The following is a 20,449-nucleotide window of genomic DNA, read 5'->3' as shown; positions in this document are numbered from 1 at the left end:
GTTTGTGCACAAAATATGCAGTTTGAGAGGGGCTAACTGCCAAATTCACTATGTTTACCTCAGACTGATGCTGATGCGCTTGTGTTCCTCTGACAATCACCGACTTGACTATTGCAGAGCTACAGAAACAGTGATTCACACTCAGAACTGAACTACATAGAATAATGAATACTGAAGAGTTCTTATTCTAAGGGTTTGATTTTTGAAGAACCTGCATCATCTAACATCCAAAGATTTTGTTTTAGACTTTTTTTTTTATTTAAGCCCTTTACTAATCCAAGCCTTGCAAAGGGGATGCTGAATGCATGTTAATTTAAATCAGAATACCAGAAAAAAAGCATTAAATAAGACACACAATAAATATAAAACCTACTCAAACCCCCAATAATTCTGCCCTTGTGTAATTCACTTAAGCAGCAGACGTGAAATGACTTATGAAATCCACTTTAAGTAAACTACTGCACTCTATAATCAGCCTTAGTACTGTAAAAATTAAGGTCTCTGAAACCTTTTTCAACTAACTTTCTACAAGACTTCTCTCCACTACAACCCTGTGTTTTGTTTGCTTTCACTGAACTGCCAGAGACAATTCTAAAGGAACACCAACTTAGAACAAGCAAGACATGAATGCATCCAAGCACAAAGTATCACATCAGCGAAGTATGAATTTCAAGTTTGCTATCAAACAACACTTACTATAATAATTCCTAAAATTTGAAACTATTAACTATATCGGACTCTCGGTGTGTTCCCCCGACACTAGAGTACTACCATATTCTTTGCATTACTGTCAAATAACTGCACAACAGTAGCTACATAGTATTTTTTGCAACACTTCTGATTTTCTGGCTTTCAGGCAAAATCAGTTCAAATGCAAATGAATCTCTTAATTACGCATTTTACCAGCGACGGAGATTCCAAGTTCAAAATACTTCAGTCAATAAAGAGCTGCTCCTGCTGTCAGCAGTTGTACAGCTCTGCCTCGCAGCTTCGCCGAAGCGCAGGCTTTGGGCTCAGTGGGGTGGGCAGCAATGGGCCCGGGCTAGGAGCAGCACTGCTGACAACTGGCTTGTGTCCCCTCATCAGGAGGGTGAAGGCTAGGAACTCTGAGAGAACTAGTAGGATCTCTCCAGAACAAAAACTGAGAATGAACTGAAACTGGCAGAACGAAGAAGAAAATTTGGAAATCGTGTGGCCTGAAGCTCTACCACCGTTAACAATGTGAGTATTCACTGAGCTGGCAGATGCCTGCAGAAGAGCATGGGAAGCAGGAGGGACCAGGGAAGACCCCTCTTCCAGCTGTGTGAAAAGGTCCCGGAGGATCTGCCTACACCTGAAGGCAAGAACAAAAACAGATTTCTCTGTTCTGCCTATGTCCACATCTGACCAGAACAACCTGCAGAAACATCCTGAAACTTCAGGATCAACAGCTGAATTTTAGTGCAATTTGGCATTCTGGAAAGAATTTTTAAGCCCAGGGAAGAGCCAGAGAAAGCAGGAAGCTTGGAAAGTCTGACTTGTGCTTACTTTACCATTAAACCTAACAACTCAAGGTGTTCTTTCATCTCATTAGAAATATTCAACAGCGTGCAGCACAGCATCTACAGGGAGCAGCAGAACATGACCATCAGGGGACCATGTATCTAATGACTTTTTTCCGTCATTATCTTTTCCTTTAACAAAAACAAACCAAAGAAAAACAAACTAACACAAAAGGGTTATTTCATCGTAACACTACACTACCTTCCTGCTTTGGGAATCCTCAATTCGATGAAACAACGCAGAAATTTCAATTATCCAGAGCTGTAACTTCCCAGAAAACAAGTTATTCCATTTCGAGGTATCAGTTTCTACGAATTTACAAGGACTACCCAAATGTGTTTACACGTTGCCCTTCACACCAAGGAGCCAAACATGAGCTATTTCTTGCCAATTATGTAATTCACTATAAACAAGTAAAAACATGACACTCCAGGACAGTACTCACCTTTAGAAGTTTCCCAGTGTACAAAAGACTCAATTAAGGACAATCCTTGTTTGTAGTAAAATGTGGTTAATTCTAGCCAGTCTGCTTCCAGTGTACTAATAACTGGCCCCTTTCTTGTTACTTTCACAGACAAAACACCTTCATGATAGTTCCAGCAGGTAGAATCATCATCAAAAACATTGAAGACTGTATACAGCTTGTCTAAGGAAAGAAAAAGGAAGAATGAACCTCTGGAAGACAGTGCACCAAAATAAAAATATTACTAATCTCTTACTTCAACATGGTTTTCTAATTCTAAAAAATTTTTAAGGATTGTTTCCTGATGTGACTGTATCAGCTGGAGCCCTAAACACATTCAGGTCAAGGTGTGAGGTGGGTATGCTCTGGGATATGAGAAAAATTTGAACATATTACAGTCAGGTTGTCACTGGACCTTTTAGGTAGGTGGCTTTGCATACAGAAAATACACTAGAGCTAAGAAAAACCCAGCAGAAACAGGCTTAATTTCTGCTACTCATGGAACTTCTGACTACAAATATTTGGGATTACCACAGCTGAAGATGAAAGATATTTTTCTAAATTGTTAAATATTAGGAATGCCTAGTACGGTATTGATTTTACCCATTATTTTCTGATGATTACTTAAGTACTGGTGTAATTAGTGGGGTTTCCCACACAGTAACTAATGAATATGCAAGTTACACGTATGACATCTGCATATCCTCAAATGTTTTTTGTATCTAGGCGTTAATACAGTGCTGTTACAAAAACAGTCATTAACAGGCATTCATCAGAAATTAAAAATCACAAATACACAGCATTTTATGAAGCTACTGGTGAGAAGTTGTGAAGTCCTAGCTATACAAAAATATTGTACAAATACAGTCACGTGTATGTTATTACTGTGGAAAAGTAACACAAAGCAGTTGCCAAAAAATGCTCTCAGATTGTCTAATACTTCAACATCTGAGCAGCCTAAACCAACAAAAACCAACCTCTAGAAAGCTGAAGTAATCACATTGTCAAAACAAAGGATCTTGGTTTAGATGACCCCACTTAAGATTCTAGCTCTCTAAGCTCCAGAAACAGAGCAAGATTTAAATTTCCCAAGTAGGATGTGGACTGTAAGTGGTCTGAATCAATCTCTGGGATTGTTTTGAGAGGTGTTACCACACCCACTGCAAGTGACATCAGGTGCCTAGAATAAGGTAAATTCAGGACAAAACTCTGAACTCTGTCACTAAGAAATGACTCGCCCCTTTCTATACAGTTTTACTTTTATCACCTCCACAGGTGGTTGTATTAGCATAAACGTGTTTATCCTGATAAACCTTCATTTCCTTTCCCATATAGTAAAGTGAGATCACTTTTATATTTGTTCTTCAGAAAAAAAATAATTTGCTGCTGCAATTATTCAATTGCTCATGTGTATCAGAAATTTGCCTCTGCAAGTGGTGTATTTTATAAACAGTCAAAATTCACAGGTTATGATCCCCAAAATCTAGAACTCTGACACAGTTTTGCATCCTTTGACCAGACCCAAATAGAAATGGCATATTGAAGTGGCATACCTACATGCACCTAAGGCATTTGAAAACTCCATCAGTATTTTTTTAAATGATGGTTACATACAACACTTATAAAGAAAGGTGGTTAAGTTCTCAGAAGTTTTGTTGTATGAACTCAAATAACTTTACTATCTGACCAGTACAGAGAAGCCTGGCATATCCTTGCCAAAGCTTTTTGAAGAATTTCCCAAGAACACTGCATGTAGAGGATACACTGGTTACTAACTGACCTGGTCACACCAGTCTGCATGAACAAAGCTCCATAACAGAACCAAGTGTCTTCCACTTCTTACTTACAAGATTTCTATTCTGCTACAAATAGCAAACCCACTATTTCAAGCTGTAAGGAAAGAGTTAAGCTTTAACAGATGATGCTATAAAGAGTTACTTGTACTAGAACTGCTTTAATTCAAGTGTTGAAAGTAAGAGGGACATTAATTATCTCACTGCTTAGAGTCATTATCCCGACAGTCTACAAACCAGAGAGAGTGCTTAACTCTTAATTGGAAAGTGAAAATGTTGCTTCTGAGAGCAATTAAAACGCGTCCATCAGGGAAGAACCTATTACGTCAAAACGCAATGTGACATGAAAAGTTCCATGCTGCCTGCTTCCTACACAATACTATCTTGTGTTAGCTCTCATGCTTTGGATTACTACCTCTTTTTCACCCTTCCTCCCTAGCAAGCCAGGAGGCCTTGGTGCTTCGGTATCAGAAGTCACTGTTTCAGGCAGTCTCTCACACAGACTACCCTAAGTATCTCAGATTCTTCTACAACCAAGTATCTTACCACAGCACCAACATTTTTCAATGATACTTTTCCTTCCTATACATCCTTTTAGTGCTTAATTTTCTCTAGTGTAAATTCGTTTTGTAACAATTATCCTCTTTGATTTCACGGTCAATGCATTAATTTACGTGATCTCTTTCAGGATGCTTCTTGAAGGCATGTTAACCAGAAAGAATCCATTATGTACGGATTTGGTTGCTGTACATTATGTGAATTGGCCAGAAGCACGTAAAATTCCAGCTCTAGCTGGAAGGGTCTCTCTTTGTTGTCAGTTTTGAAACAGGCAGAACTAGAATCATAACATATTCTTGGAAATCCATTACATGTTTATGATTTAATATTAGGAGTAAGTGAAAGCTGTATGTATTTAGGAAAAGATTTTAAAACAATTGCATCCTTCGAAAAGAAAAGATTTTTACTGTCACATATTTGTTATGCACGTATCAAGCAAAAACGTCTACCTGCTTGCACAACATCTGAAATCAGAATTAGACTGTGGGTGATTTTGGGGGGGTTTATTTGGGTTTTTTACTTTATCTTTAAATTACAATTTTAACAGTTTTTTTATATTATTAGTTATTTACATTATTAATTATTACTGTATTACTTTTAGTTATGTACATTTATATAAATTATATAGTTATTAATATTTATAGTTATTTACATTATTGTTATTTTATTATATATATTTGCACATATATAATACAAAATTATATTTTTAACAGTACATTTGTAATATTCTGTATGAAAAATGAAATGTCATTTTAAAATATTACCACAGTTCACGCATACACAGAGCAGAAGGTAAACATTTCTTGTTTCTTCAACTGGCAACTTTTTAGGAAATACATATGCATTCAAGGAAGATGCACGTTCCAAATCAGTATCTGATACAACAGAACATGCTGCTCTGTTTTTTTCCAACCCCTTTTTAAAATAACAGCTCAATAAAATGCCTTATTTCTGCAATAAACAATCTGCATTATTACCGTCTCCTTTTCGTGGTTTAACAGGGCTGACTTCTTTTCCAAACTGGAAATCTGCATCTTGTAACAGACTGCTTTCGCCTTGCAGTTCTTCCTCTATCCCACTCTCAGATGACTGACCACTCAAGGTCCCTTCATTCCAGTTTCTATAGTTTTCATCAGAATTTTTTCTTCCATGTTCCCTATTTCTTCTGCCCAGTGTGGATTCCAGCTCTGCATTTCCATCTGTGCTTGTTCCATTACAGGCTTTAGGTTGAGGAAAATGTTGGGTTAGAAATCCCACAAACTTCTTTCCTCTTTTAGCAGCTTCGTTAACCTGTATTACAAAAGAAATATATCATAAAATCACAGAATCGCTCAGGTTGGAAGACCTCTGAGATGACGGAGCCCACCCGTTACCCCAGCAGTGCCCAGCCCACCGCTCAGCCATGTCCCCAAGCACCGCAGCGGCACGTCTTGTGAACCCCTCCGGGGTGGGGGCTCCGCCGCCTCCCTGGGCGGCCTGTTCCCGGCTCCCTCACGCCCGGCCTAACCCTCCCCTGGCGCAACTCGACGCCGTTTCCCCTTGTCCTGCCGCTCGTTCCCGGGGAGAAGGGACCGACCCCCCCCCTCGCTCCGGACACGCTCCAGCCCCTCCGCGTCCCCCCCTGACGTGAGGGGCCCGAAGCTGCCCCGGGGCCCGAGGGGCGGCCGCACCGGTGCCCAGCGCAGGGCACGCTCCCTGCCCCGGCCCTGCCGGCCACGCCGCTCCGGACACCAGCCAGGGCGCTGCCGGCCGCCTCGGCCACCCGGGCAGGCCGGGGGCTGGTGCCCAGCCGGCCCCAGCCGCCCCCCCGGGCCCTTTCCCCCCGGCCCTGCCCAGCCGCTGTGCCCCGGCCTGCGGCGCTGCCTGGGGCTGGGGTGACCCGCGGGCAGGGCCCAGCGCTGAGCCCTGGGGACCCTCACACGGTGGCCTCGGGCCCTGGGCCCGGCCTGCCCCCTGCCCCTAGCAACCTCTATCCCATTTTATCTGCAGTGTGATTCTGGAATCTCACATGACTATTTATTTTTTTTTTTTTTTAAAAAAAGACAACTTGTATATTTATGTTCTGTTTAACTAAACAGCTGATTCCAAAGGAAACGAAGACACAGCTCTGCACTGCACAAGGGTGGCTTGTCTTTGCACACTGCCCATGTTTCAGAGCAAATGGAAGCCCTCCAGCTTGTCTTCTGACCCAGGCCAAGAAAGGTGGCCAACCCCTTTACTGACTTAAGTGTACAGAAAGTCCTTCCATTTACAACAAATCAAAAGTGTTTTACTTGCTGCATTGTAGTGATAAGCAGCACACCAGTGCAATAAATACTGTTGTTTCTCTGAACATGTGATACCGGTCATACTAAACTTACTGACTGCTAATACTACAGAAATATTTGTCATGTGCCATGATTCATTATCCCCTGGTTCCCTTAGAGGATGCTCAGCTTCACTATTACTTGAGAATAGTGCAGGAGCAGAGAAAGGAGGGAGCTAGAGGCAAATTAAAACCCTCTCAACTCTGCTTTCATCCAGCGGTAGGTCTTCTATCTGCACTGAAGTCTCAAAATACAGCTGTAGAGTATGTGCCACATCTAGGATGCGTCTGTTTTTGGAGAGAGGGCTTTTTTCGCTGGCATAAGGAGCGCTGCTACGTTGCAAGGTGATCCCACTGACATCTTGTGCTACAAGCTCCCCTGTGCAATGAAGTCTTTCTGGGAAAACACAGGAACACCAGCCCAAAAAGAAGAAATTGCCTGGGTAGTACTGCATTAAGTGAGAGAAGAGAGGGAAGGTTCTCTACCCTGTTATACTCACATAAACTATTAATCAACAGAGTGAGTAACACTCATAGCTGATGGTACTACAAGCCCTTTTTAGTACCACAACAGACTGAAGTCTTACCATCAACGACTGTATCACCACAGCAATGATACAGTATGTAATCACTGTGATGATACAGAGCTGCTGCTTCTAAGGCAACCAAAATAAATTTAAATGTGACAAGCAACATGCAGAAAATGAGGTAATATGACAACCTTTTTCCTGTAGTGCCAAGAAGTCTTATTTCAGATCTTAAAAAACAACAATTTTTTTTTTTACTGGATTACTGGCTCAGTCTTTTTAAAACACTGGGAGCATTCTAAAATCAAATTATTTTCACATACTACTTATGCACCAGATTTGCTTGCAAGACTGCTAATTTCAAGTGTATTTTTCCTTTAAATGTTTGTGTTGGGCATGCTGTACAACCAGCCTGGCAATATGCAGATAGTGTAACGGTAATGGAATCCCTTTTTAAATTCAAAATACCTGAAAATTTTTAAACAAGCCATTTAGAAGTTTTGAACAACTCTGATAATTTCAAACATTATTAAAGATCTCCAATATGCTTTTTTCCTCTACTTCTTTCCCTGGCAACTAATGTAAAAGATATCACTAACTCTTGTAATAACAATAGTTTCCTGTTTCGGCAAGTCTTCAATTTTGCAGAGGAAGTTAAACACAAAAAGAATGAGAACTGGAGCTTGCATTCCAGTGGAAGTTTAGTTTTCTTTAACTATAAGATATTTTTTTTAAAGGCTGTGCCAAGTAAACATTTAATACAGTTACTGTGTTTTTTGTATTTGTTAAAGAATGAAGAAAGTCTTTTTTAGAAATTGAATATATTCATATTCATCAGGAATACCTTACTTAACCCAGAACAACATAAAACTTTGGATTTTTAAAAAAATATTAATTCCAAAAAAAGCTATCACACCAGTATTTTATAAAGACTGACTGAGAGTTTGGGCCTGATTCTGCTTTCAGTGGTGTGAACGCCCAGTCTCCCAAAGCTTTACAGGGTTCAGTACCAAGTCTTACATTAGAAAAAGCAACTAGTGCAGAAAAAATAACTCCTTTCACAGCAAGAAGAGACTTTGTAGCTTCTCTAAAATAAACCAGTGTTAAAACTCCAAACTAAAAACCCCCTTCAACCACTAAATATAACTTACGTGTACAGTAAAAATTAAAATTGGAAGAGAAGTTTAATAAAACCCTCCATTACCTTTTCTAACAGTTCTTTCACTACCTCATTTGTCAGTGTTTCATACATTAAAGGACATTCCTCAATCACCAGCCTGGGGTGCCTTTGTCCTCTGGGTGCTGCATGCTTCTGGCTAGAACACAGAAAGAAAGCAGTCTTTGTCAGTAGTTTGCCACTAACTTGGGCAAATGCTTGCATATAGAATTCTTTTGGAATAGTTATGAATGAAATCCTGGCAATGCCTCTTCATACTTTTACTTAGAACTCAGTGGGTTTTGGTGTTTTGTTGTGATTCTCACACAAAGTGGCAGGTACTGTGTATTACAATGTCAGGAGAAGAATATGAATATTTAGCAGGAATTTAATCTGAAGACTGTTAATAGACATCTTTTGGAAACCGAGCTTTATTGACAAACAGCCCTGCTTTTGTAATAAATAAACCCCAAAATCTCCAACAATGCAAAAATTACAAGTTTAAGCTATAAACAGCAAGCACAAAAGAGGTTTAGTTTTGTAGGAAACACACCAGGAATAGAAATGGTACTTTTACACTGTTAACATGCTGCTGTTGAGTTTTTTAAGCTAAAGCAGAGTTGCAGCTACTGTATGAAATACAGCGTAGGCAAATACTAGAAATACAATGCACTAACAATTTTACTTTGGGTTCAGAAATGTTTAAATCACTCAGATCTGAGAATCTGACAAGCTTTACCTTCCATTTAAAGAACAGTATTCATCATGTTTTATCTAAAGCCAGTTCAGTTATTACTCTGACAACAACATTTGGTGTATATCAGCAGTAGAATGGAATTTCATTCGATACTTCTTCACACAATCTTTTGCTTCCGAATGAAACATCAGAGACACTCAAATTCTTCGAAGCCTCAGCTGCAAAGAGCAAGTATTCTGCTTTTCTTACTCCTGCATTTGCCCACATGGCCGACACTCACTTTGTTTGCAGATGAACGTATAAAGTAAGTTGTATGAACAGCAAATACCATGGACAATGCTTGTTTAAGCAAAGTGTTTGAGAAGCTCCCTCAAACGTGCCATGTTTCACAGAAGCATGACTGGAGTGGCAGGGGCACTTCCAGAAGAAAATGAGAACCTTTGCACATTGCACTAGGACTCAGGAGAGCAGGGGAAGCGTTGACAGCTCTTAACACAGTAAGAGAACCACTTTGAGTTAATTCAAAGTAAGAACAAGTTACCACCTTCGCATTCAAAGAACTAACAGCAAAATTTCTTTGTACATTTTCTTTATGATCACATGGTGATTACAACGCAGTGAAAACAGGAGTAATAAACAAAGACTGTGGTGCTGGAACATAAACACAAACTCTTGACTCTCCCCCAGTGTCAAAACCAAGCTTTTGTATGACCTCCAATCACAGAGATAATTTATTTTTCCTTCTTAGTAAGAAGGAAATAATTGCTCTGACAGACTAATTCACACTTTATAGGTCATTTTCTCTGAATAATGCTCTTACGGGAAAAGTGAAAACATGAAAGTTTGAAAAATGAAGAAAAAACAAAAACGAGATAATTTAAAGCAGCTTATTACTCTCCTAGTGTTTTGTTTAATCGTAGATTTGCTGCAGGTTCCAAGATGATACTTCATTATAAAAATGTATTAAAAATAGAAAGGTAACCGAACAATTTATCTTCCCACAAATTATAATAAGCAAGTTTGGAGGTTTTTTTGAGCATTTACCAAAGCAAAGTAAACATTCCCCTACTGCGTGCTTAGCTTCAATTAATAAAACATTACTAACTTGCTTAACAGTTCCTTCTTTAAAAAGGTATTTCATTCTCTGAGGTGCCCATTTTGAGCTGATAATAAATTATGCATGTGGAACCACCCATTTAGAAATGGCTTAAGTAATGGATCAATGTATTCAAATTGTTTCACTGTTACCTTAATTTTAATCGTGAAAGTACCACTCGATACATGTGACTTGCAGGGAAATTCCTTCTACATCCAACTGGCAGTAGAATAGGATGAACAGCTCCTACGACATATCCTTTGCTGTAATATTCTTCCACCTTAGATGCTATATCCAACACAGAACTGATCTTGATAACTTCTGGATTTGAGGAAGCTAAAACACATTAAAAGCAGCAGAGAAGCATATGATACTGTGTATAGCCACATACTTTTGGGGCGAGTTCCTTTTATATAACCCACACAAAATCTAACCAAGGCATTTAATAAAAAACCTACAGTTCTATTTATACAAGAAAAAGCAGATTCACAGCTAATTCAACAGTACCCAAGTAGCTGAAGGACAAATTTTTACAAGTTAATATGATCTATTTTTAATCTATTTGGCAACACTTTCTGTTGGACCTAAGCTTTGCCAAGCTAATTTAGGAGCTGCGTCGACATCTAAACACATAATGGGTCTGAACTTAACTACGCAACTATTTTGTCTAGCCAAAGCCTTAAACATACTGAAGCAGTATCCTTCAATCCCAGTTGTAGGGTAAATTTCTGGACAATGAATTCAAGCCTAGAACAACTGGTTTGTTTTTCTTTAAAAAAAAAAATTTGTATCCCTTAGAAGTGATCTGTGGATTCTGGGTTGGAAATGCTCATACACACTCTGAGGGATCCTCCTTAGAAATCAAGATGGCATCACAGAGCTTACTTAGGCCCATGTACTAAGGCCTACTGGACTATGTTAAAATCTCAGTCAACAGGCAGCAGCTAGGTACTACATAGTTACTGGGGGAAACGACACAAATCAAGGGAAAACTTTCGGGGGAATCTTTTTTGATCCACAGCTATTGCCCAGAGAAAAGGAAGAGCCCACAGTTAATCAATGATGTACTGTGCTGCAGTCAGTCTGATGGCCAGTATTTCCTGTTCCCCTGAACTCTAGCTGTATTGCAGATGCTCTCAAAAATCAGGAATTTAATACTCATATACAGACAGTAACTGGAGAGTAATTATGCCAGCATATATTTGCCATCATCAAAATTTTCATCGTTTGCAGATATGAACTCTTAGAACAAAGACTGCTTGGCTTGGAATTTTATGGTCTCCATCAGCAACCCTTGCTGCAAGTGACATACTTTTTTGTGTTCTGATGGGTCCTTCTCTTTGCAAGACTTTAAGTGCATTAAGACCAGTGTTCAACTGTATTAAAGGGTGCCTCATTTGGAATTAAGTGAGCTCACAAAACTTTTTCTGAGCTACAAACATTTTAACACGCTACTCTAAACATTCCCTTTCAAACAATACAAAAACCTGAAAATTAAATACACTAATTCTACTTTGATTCTGTAATTTAAAAAAATTATAAAAAAGAAAAAAGAAGAGATAAATGCAATGACATAAATCTCACTCACCACGCTGTAAATGTGCTCTTTAAGAGTTTATTTCATGTTCTTACATCCTCTTATCTACCTGCCCTATGCTGTAGGTGGGCAACAGCAAGGAATTTAAAGACTTTATCAAAGACACCGCAAGTCACAAAGTCTACCTATCCTAGTGGTTTAAAGTATCATCAACCGGAATTATAAATCTTCAGTTTGCCTAAATCTTTTATTTTAATAAACTGAATTAGAATTCTGCTGGTTCATGAGTGATGTTCTGCAAAACATCAATCTCTATACTGTTTTCCCACTGTAAAATAGGGATAATACTGATCCATATACATTATGGAGGAGTTTTTAAATGAACCAACCAACAAAACACCAGAAGCTAATGTTCTGCAACACTCAAATGCTTTTAAATACCAACTTCTACTAAAGGGAAACAGGAATGGAGGCCTACTTTGCTTGTTGCTATAAAAGCCTTAACAGCTCAGAAAAGCTACCAAGAGAAACCAGAATAATATGTACCACTAACATACATATTGAGGGTTTATTGCTGAGAACTAGGAAACTCGACCTATTAATGTCAACTGTGCCATTCTCGGTCACAGGGACTGGGGCTGTTGCATGTTCTCACACTTCCTTGCCCCCCCCCCCGCTTTTTTTTTTTAGCAGACACTACATCACAGCCCTCCCTTTCACACATGGATGGTATCTGGCACTTAGTAACACCTCCATCCCATGATTCCACTCACAGTAAATGTAGGAGACATTAAATATTTATTGAAGAAATAACCTTATATAGTCCACAAGCCAAAAAAGCAGGAACATATGCAACGTGATCACCAGTTCACTGATTCTGCAAATATCTTTTAACCATTTTTCATTAAGAAAATTCCCTTCCTGATCTGCTGTCAACAGGTAGCCAAAACACTTAAAAATAACAGAACTACAGCTAACTTGCTAGCTGTGTAATAAACTTCAGATACATGATATTGAAGATGACAACAAAACAGTGACTTCATACATATTCATACTATTAGTCAGAGTGACAAGAACTTCACAGCATGTCATCTTAGTGGGCTGCATGAATACTCTTTCTCTTCCCTAATAGGAGGGTTGTGGAAAAAGTGTAACCATCCTGCTTGAGTAGAAGTATCCCTACTCTATGGTTTAAACTGACCTCAAAAAATATCAACTGTTTTTTGTAACTGAGATATACCTCATGATTGAGACTGTAGAATTTACAATCCTTGACAGGCATTTAAAACTACACTTCAGAGTCCACTGCTCCCTTTCTTCTGTACTATTAAATCCCACCAAAATAAAACATTGGCTGTCATTTTCTTGTCTGGGATTCTCCTGATGCAGAACCACCTCCACGCAACTCAAAGTGATTTTTACAGTAGGCATGGAATATTTCAGGGACAAGGAGGGGAGAAGCTAAAGTACAATACACTGCTGATAACTAGTTAAGATGCACAAGGTCTCCAGCCAGCAAATTTAGACTACAGCATGGTTGACCTAATCTGCATCGTGGTTTGGGAGTTATCAGGGACTCCTGAAAGTCTCCCCAGCAGGCTCACTTCAACTTCACATAGCATGGATCTGATGAAGCAGACAACAAGGTATATTAAATTGAAATAACAAATTTATGCTTGCTATGCTTTTCTCTTAATGCAGGGCATGGCTTACTGTAGGATTTTATAAAGGATACTAAGTGCAGATTTTCTGTTTTACTTGCTGCAAGATCCAGTGGTAACAAGTCACTCAGGCAAACAGAAATCTCAGATGTTGGGGAAGATTTTCCTCTGGAAATCAGCAAACACAGAGTGCCATGAAGACAACACAACTTGACAGCAGAGTGAAAACTAACTTTGGTCTGAAGTGATGAAAGGCTCTTTCTTAGGATTCATTTAGCCAAAGGATATTCAAGTGGCAACAAGTATGTCAGTGAGTTGATTAGGGTAGAGAAAAGAAAAAAAACCCACCCAACACCCCAGCATATTCCCCACAGTACTTTAGCCAGTCTCCACACTTCATAAGCAGACAGAACTCAGAAATGCCTCCAAGACAGTATGTACACCATTTTTTTCCTGTATTCACTATCTTAGCTCTAAAAAGTAGAGACTCTAAACAAAAAAATATTGTCAGTTCAAATATGCACACAGCTAGAACCATTCAGCAGAAAGATACCTCTGCCTACAAATCTACTTGCTTACAGTCAGAAACCTGTAAGTTAGGTAACTATCTGAAACTGATCTCACTGTTATTTAGCACTCATAATTCCACATAAAGTCACTAAAGCTAAGCACTTTTGAATATGAGACTAAATAGGAGAAAATTAATCTTTACTGCTGTACCAATAGGTTATTAAAATACAGGTGTGCACCTTTACCTGCACTTGTTTGAAGTGCTTTTTCTTAAAAGTCACAACCACCTTCACAACAAATCCTTCCAGAAACTTGTTACTGTAAAACACAACACTATCCAGAAAACATATTATTTAAAAGCACTAAATGCTCCTCAGTCTCAGAAAAAAGTTTTATTACCCTATTATCAGTAGATGAGTAGCTAATTCATTTATGCACTAGGCAGCCTAGTTTTATTTCCACTATGTTCCCACTACTACTCAACACAAAGTCCTATTTCTTCACAAAGAACAAGCCAGTGAGAAACTCTTTTATTTGTGTAAATAAACAGAACAAATACAGTTGGATGTCAAAAACTGGCTTATATTAGTATCTTGCAGTTTTTCAATGAACAGATTGATGTATTTTTTTAAAAAAATACAGTCCTCTAATTTAGAGTTAAAAGTAAGCAGAGGCCAAGTTTTGTTCATGAAAAAGTTCCTGAAAACGTTAACAAGACATGCACTTACACTTTCTCTCTATCAAACCCTTCTAGCAATTGCATTTACTTCAAATCCTCGTTATTAAGCATTTCCAGCGGACTGGGTTGTTATAAAATGCAAGTTACTACAAAGTGAGGGTAAAACTGAGCTGTCTGTTCTCAGAGGGCAGCCATCTGGGCTTGTTTATGTTTTCAACTTTGTGGAACAGGGAGTTGCTCTGTTAAGAGACGGGACACCCTCGGGAAGGAAGTATCCCACAGAGTACTGTCTGCCTCCAGCTACGCATACAAATTTTGTTTCATTTTGGTCACGATTTCAAAAGACTATTCAACAACGAGAAGTAAAGCATTTGGAAGAAAATACTGATGAAACTGTAAGACTCTAAAGTATCTACCAAGAGGCTGGGGGGGAGGCTACTCTTGGTATACAACTAAGAAACAGACTTACTTCTGCATAAAGTAACACGGACAATGACAGCCTGTTTTCGGAAGTTGAGTGCATTTTTAAAACTTGTTATTCAATTAAGGCTCAAGCACAGTGTATTTTCTGAACCGTCACACTGAATTCAGACACCCATTATTCAAAGTGAGTATGGATAGCAGTATCTGACTCACAGGAAACTAGGAAAATTTCTAACAGTTTAGCCAGCTTCCTTAACAGGGACAGTTGTGTAATTTGGGGGGTTTGGTTGTTAAAAATACTTCAGTAGTTTCCACTGTAATTTTATGTAAGTGAGGACCTTCGTCATGATTTGTATTTCAAAATAAAAGTCTTACATTTTGGCTAGCTTTGTAAAAGTATCTAGGATTTACTGTAAGTCAAACAAGACAGAACTAAGTTAAATCCTATTCCTTGCTGTCTCAGAATAGTAAAAATACAACATAAAATGATACCTTCCAACGTAAAATCCAGCAATACGTATTCATAAGCAGAATCTGTCTTTGTTTCAACTTGTGGTCTCTTCAATGTAGAAAAGATTTTTCCAGGGCTGCTATCATCTGGGTCTTCCAGCTTTCTCAGTCCGCACCCCATGGCAAGATCTGCAAATGATTAAATCGCAGGAAAAGGTGGGGGGAGCAGCAAGATCTGTCGCTCTCGCTACAGGATAAAAAAAAAAGCAATCAAATAATTCCCTTTGACTTTGCTTTCTATTAGCTGTAAATCCAAAGAGAGAAAAAGTCCGGTTCCCAAATCAAAAAGCAAAGATACTTTCCATTCATTTTTTACATAGAAATGGTAAGCCCGCGATGATTTCAAGCTACAAACTTGGCAAGAGTAGGCTTGATTCTGCAGCCTTAGAGCTGCTACAAACTAGCAGAGATTTTCCATGCCACGTCAATTTACAGCCAGCCCCCTATCAGTGCTCTCTTGCAGAGGACACCAATAGTGCTTTGTTTGTCCTTCTAGACTGACTGGGCGAGGGGGGGCTATAGGGGGGAGAAGAACTGAAAAAGAAAGTTAGAGAGAAACTGGTCTGCAATTACTTACCTCCAGAAGTTCTCAACTGCAGTGGGAAGTCAGAGGGGAAAAAAACAAGTTAATCAGAATGAAAGAACACGAAAAGAGCCTCAACATGGTTGGAGACGAAAATCATTTCCAGAAAGGAAGTCAGCTTCAAGAGGAAATTGCTTCTGGCATCTCAAAGGGTAGAAAAGTAAATGAAAAGCAGTTTAGTCCTTATTTTAGATTTCAAAGTTTGGTTCCTATTTCCTTTCCACAGGAACTTTCTTCCAGAGAAAAACCACACATGAACACAGTGTAATATACTGTAATAATGTAAAAATAGGTAGTAAAGAAATTTGTCAAGAAAATCAGTAAGAATCTACATCACTAAGATCAACTTAGGCACCTGGTTTTGATAAACACCAAAAATGACACTGAAATATTCCTCATTTCAAATCAGAAAGACTTTTTCAATGTTCATATATGAATATAGTTACAAGACTTTGTTCCCCATTTTTCATGCGCATTAACAACCACAATCTTCTCTGTCAGGCTGACCTCAGCTGGTACAGCCACAGACTTTCGACACTGCTTCCTAAATACATCTTTCTTTTAAATCCCTAAAATTTAGTATCATTTCAAAGGCTCTAATTACTCTTCCATTACCTACTGCAAGTCATTTGTAACTGTACTACGCCTGATGCAGACCATGGTAATGCCTGGGAAAAAACAGGAACAGCAGTTCATTTTCTAAGGCCCCATTACTGCCAGGATGGGTGGTCAGAAAATTTACCTTTTTATTTTTAGACTGTACCTAGAGCAATTAAGAGTCATCCAGAGAAAACAATAGATTTAGAATACCATTTTTGATGAAAGGAACTGCACAGCTGAATTTATTAAGCTTTTCACTTTCTTTTCAATGAAGAATACTAATCGTATTAAAAATGCCCTCATTTTCTATAATCAATCACGGTAAGCCTGGTGTTAACCATTTGTGGTTTTCCTCCTGTTCTACTGCACGCAAAGTGATCTAACTTTTATTTAAGTAGTTCACCAGGAACAGTAGGTCTACAGACTATACCGCCTTTGAAATCCACGTAAAGTTGCTTAATTCTAGAAGGATTTAAAAATCACTGAGTGTAGAGCCTAAGACTGAAGTTGTAATTATTACATACAGTCTTTAAAACAAGCTCCCAGGTGCTGAAACCGAGGAAATCCCTCAGTATTGTCTTCTTGATTAAAACCTAGGAAAACATACTAAACAAGCAGAATTCTTCAGCTTCCTGCATGTCTGCTTACACAGAAATTGCTCCAAGGTTGTTCCCCCCCCCATGAAGGTCATCTCTGAATTTTTGCTATACCAGACATTCATGTGCACTGTCCACTCAGCCTTGAGAACCCTGCTGCTTCATTCCACACAGTCCTAAAGATCCACTGTAACTGCTTGCATAAAGCCACGGCATGACTAAGACAGCTGCAAGTAAAACAAACTTTTTGCAGCACTAGTCCAGTTGCCGGCTTGTTGCTTTTTTTCCATTAATTTATTTAACTAAAGACAGCTACATTTTAAATGAGACCAGAATATTGTATTCTGAAGTCTTTGTGACAAGGCTTAAACCGTATTTCAATCCTCCCACCAAGACAGGATTTTTCACAGTACAAACAAACTCTTACGACATCAGCACAGAAACACTGCTGTGGATAAAACCCATGGTCCTTATTTTGGGTAACCCTAGATCAGTCAAGCAGTTACAAGCTTCCAAGTTGGAAGTCAGTCAACAGCTGTCATTCCAGACTTGACTCGGAAGTCACTAGACTGAGCTGATGAAACCAAAGATCCCACCTGTCAGAATAAAGAAAACAAAGGAAAACAAACCCAACCATGAACTTGTGGCATCCCTCACAGGAGCTCGAAACAGCATCAAAGCACCTCAGTGACTCAGGAGAGAAACAGGACCTTAAGATTCCTGGATTCAAGAGCTGCTTAAGGAGCAGCCTGAGCAGCTATAGTATCCTTTGCAAAGTGGGTATGAACTAGAGAACAGTCCATTTCCAGTGACCCACAATGCAAGGTTCTGGGAACTGGCATCAAAGAGCAGATCCGTAGAACAACACTGTGATTCACTGGGGTGTGGTAGCCACAGCAACCCCCACTGAAGGAGCACGTGACTCATTCACTGAAGCTTGATATTTTTAGACTTTTATAAAGGCAAGATAGCCAAACAATGGACCAATTAATCCAAAGAAACTACGCTTCTGTGGAAGGCTTCCAGGATCCCCCTACTTTTTTTATTCTGATGAAAATGGAAAAATGACAGCAAGTCAGCAGAAGAGCAGCACAGCAACAGGAGCACAAATCCAGCACTGGACCACCGACTGCCTTCCAGCAGCACAGGAGAGGCAGCTGCAGTTCTGCACAGCAGTTATGACCAGAACGCCAGACAACAAACAAGCCCTGCTGCCTACCCACGCCTCAGGGCTGCTCCTGTCCCTTACTTATGACATACTCTGCTCCCTGTTGTCAGTGTCATGGCAAGTCTGAAAACATTTTTGTGGGAGGCACTGTTGTTTTTCTTGTACATTACTAAACTTACTGAATATAAGGACATCATCTGATGCTTGAAGATGGTATTTTGAAATAGATGTTCCTCTGTTCCTGACTCCATGCTGAGCTGCTCATTATTACTGTTACTGACATCCAAGGCAGGCTCTCCGTCTGCAGTGTCGGTGCCAAATAGAAGTGGCATTGGCCACCTCCTTTTTGCCGAAATCTCTCTAGCTAGAATTAAAAAGATGACACTTCGGTTTTGGAACATCTGTGATAAACAGACTCAAATACAAAGCCTATTTACAAGAATGCCTTCTCTTCTCCAAAACTAAATATGACCTGCATAAACCATTCAATAAAATACAGTTTCAACTTTGTCTCTCCCCAGTATCTTAAAAGATCAAAAATGGGAGATAGTACTTGACAGTACTGTGTTCTTTTCTCCAAGTCATCTGAGCTTTCCGTTGATTAAAATCCTAAAACTTCAGGAAAATTACAAAAACAATGGAGGTACACAGGTTTTCCTTGTCTGTGTTGCACAATGTCAAAATAAAAGTTAAAAATAATAAACGTTCAGGGAAATTGACTTATAAGGATTTAAGTTTTAATGTATACCAACACTCAAGAAAGATCGTAAGCTACTGAATCTGCAGTTCGGTCAGTTAGCTATACCAGGCTCCATAGCAAACATTTCCTTAAAGACACCTCTCTTTCCGATTAGGACACATGCTAGTATGTTAAAGGCAAAAGGAATCATACTGCTTTAACACTATGTTAACTTCAAAAAGCTTCAAAAGTAGTGGTACTTTATTTTAAATTATAAAATATGTACCAAGGACTTGTAAGAAGGGCTAGAGAATTTTTAAGCAGTATCACAGTCATGACAAATGAGCCCTGCTCAATCACAATTTAGAACTGGCTGAAGATTCTGAAAGTAAAACATTTCACACTTCCCAGCCTATTAGGCCACCACTGGGACAAAACCATCACTGCTGGTACATCTGTGAGGAAGTTATTCACCCAAAACATTTCAACTGATGAGCTTACCTGGAATAAACTCAGTAATACAAGCTGCACAGCCTTTACAGATCCGTTCTTATTCTTGAGGTTGGAGTAGCGAGCATCAGAAATACAGATACCTTAGAACTGCACCAATTACCTAAACAATAAATTATTGCTATTTATAAAGATTTTACTACGATGAAAACTGACTCAACAAGCAAGAAACAGAAGACATAACTCTTAGTTCCTCTGATGAAGTCAAAATGTGAAATATTTGAATCAAACATGTTCCCTGCTTGGGGTCATAACCACCCATATCTGCAGCTTACAAAGGCATGTAAGAGCACCACTTCACTTAATAATGTGTTTGGGGTTTTTTTTGTTTGTTTTTTTTTTTTAATGAGCTATAGATCAGTCATCACTGACACAGAATGTTTTTAACAAAGGACAGACACATAAGATGCAAGGGAGCAAATTACAAACACCTTACATCAATGAGATTCCTCCAGAACCTGAGGCTATCTAAACAACTACAGGACTCAAAATTAACACACTAAAAAACCCCAAATACTAATAATCTCAAATTGCAACACATTTGACCTTTACTGTTCCTCCCTGAACTTTTTAGGCGCACTTCCTTTGTTTTATGACTCACAGCAAACGTAAAGCTTTTACTTGGGATAGGATAATGACAGAAAAAGCAAAAAAAAATTCTGTAATTCAATTGCCAAGTATTTTTTACATCCCCACCCCAAGAACTATTATCGTAACTAAAACAAAATACTGATGTTTAGTTCTTTTTTCTGCAGAATTTTATTAAAACTGTTTTGTCCATAATTTATTTTAAGATGTTTAGAAAGTAGCAGTGTTCCATTCTGAAGGCTCCTTAATTTGGAAACTTTTTTTTTCT

General features: G+C 38.9%; 1 protein-coding gene across 2 annotated transcripts in view; it reads right to left on the bottom strand.

Annotated features, from left to right (window-relative positions):
* The window catches only part of RFTN2 (raftlin family member 2), a 35,415-nt gene extending 19,229 nt beyond the window's left edge, over positions 1–16,186 (bottom strand). Inside the window, exons 1-6 of one of the 2 annotated variants that reach the window (XM_005230924.4) lie at positions 16,035–16,186; positions 15,440–15,644; positions 10,290–10,473; positions 8,393–8,504; positions 5,334–5,646; positions 1,988–2,188 (exon numbers count right to left, since the gene is read on the bottom strand). In XM_005230924.4, the coding sequence (XP_005230981.1) occupies positions 1,988–2,188; positions 5,334–5,646; positions 8,393–8,504; positions 10,290–10,473; positions 15,440–15,578 (949 nt within the window). In that variant the 5' untranslated portion in view covers positions 15,579–15,644; positions 16,035–16,186. The remainder of the gene's footprint in view (positions 1–1,987; positions 2,189–5,333; positions 5,647–8,392; positions 8,505–10,289; positions 10,474–15,439; positions 15,645–16,034) is intronic. The other variant, XM_027777529.2, reaches the window with a different exon arrangement.
* Between the last annotated feature and the right edge of the window lie 4,263 nt (positions 16,187–20,449).

Source organism: Falco peregrinus, chromosome 8 (assembly GCF_023634155.1).
Source record: "Falco peregrinus isolate bFalPer1 chromosome 8, bFalPer1.pri, whole genome shotgun sequence".
Classification (NCBI taxonomy): Eukaryota; Metazoa; Chordata; class Aves; order Falconiformes; family Falconidae; genus Falco; species Falco peregrinus.
Note: the sequence above shows the minus strand (reverse complement) of the source record. Positions and strands in the feature narration are given on the sequence as shown.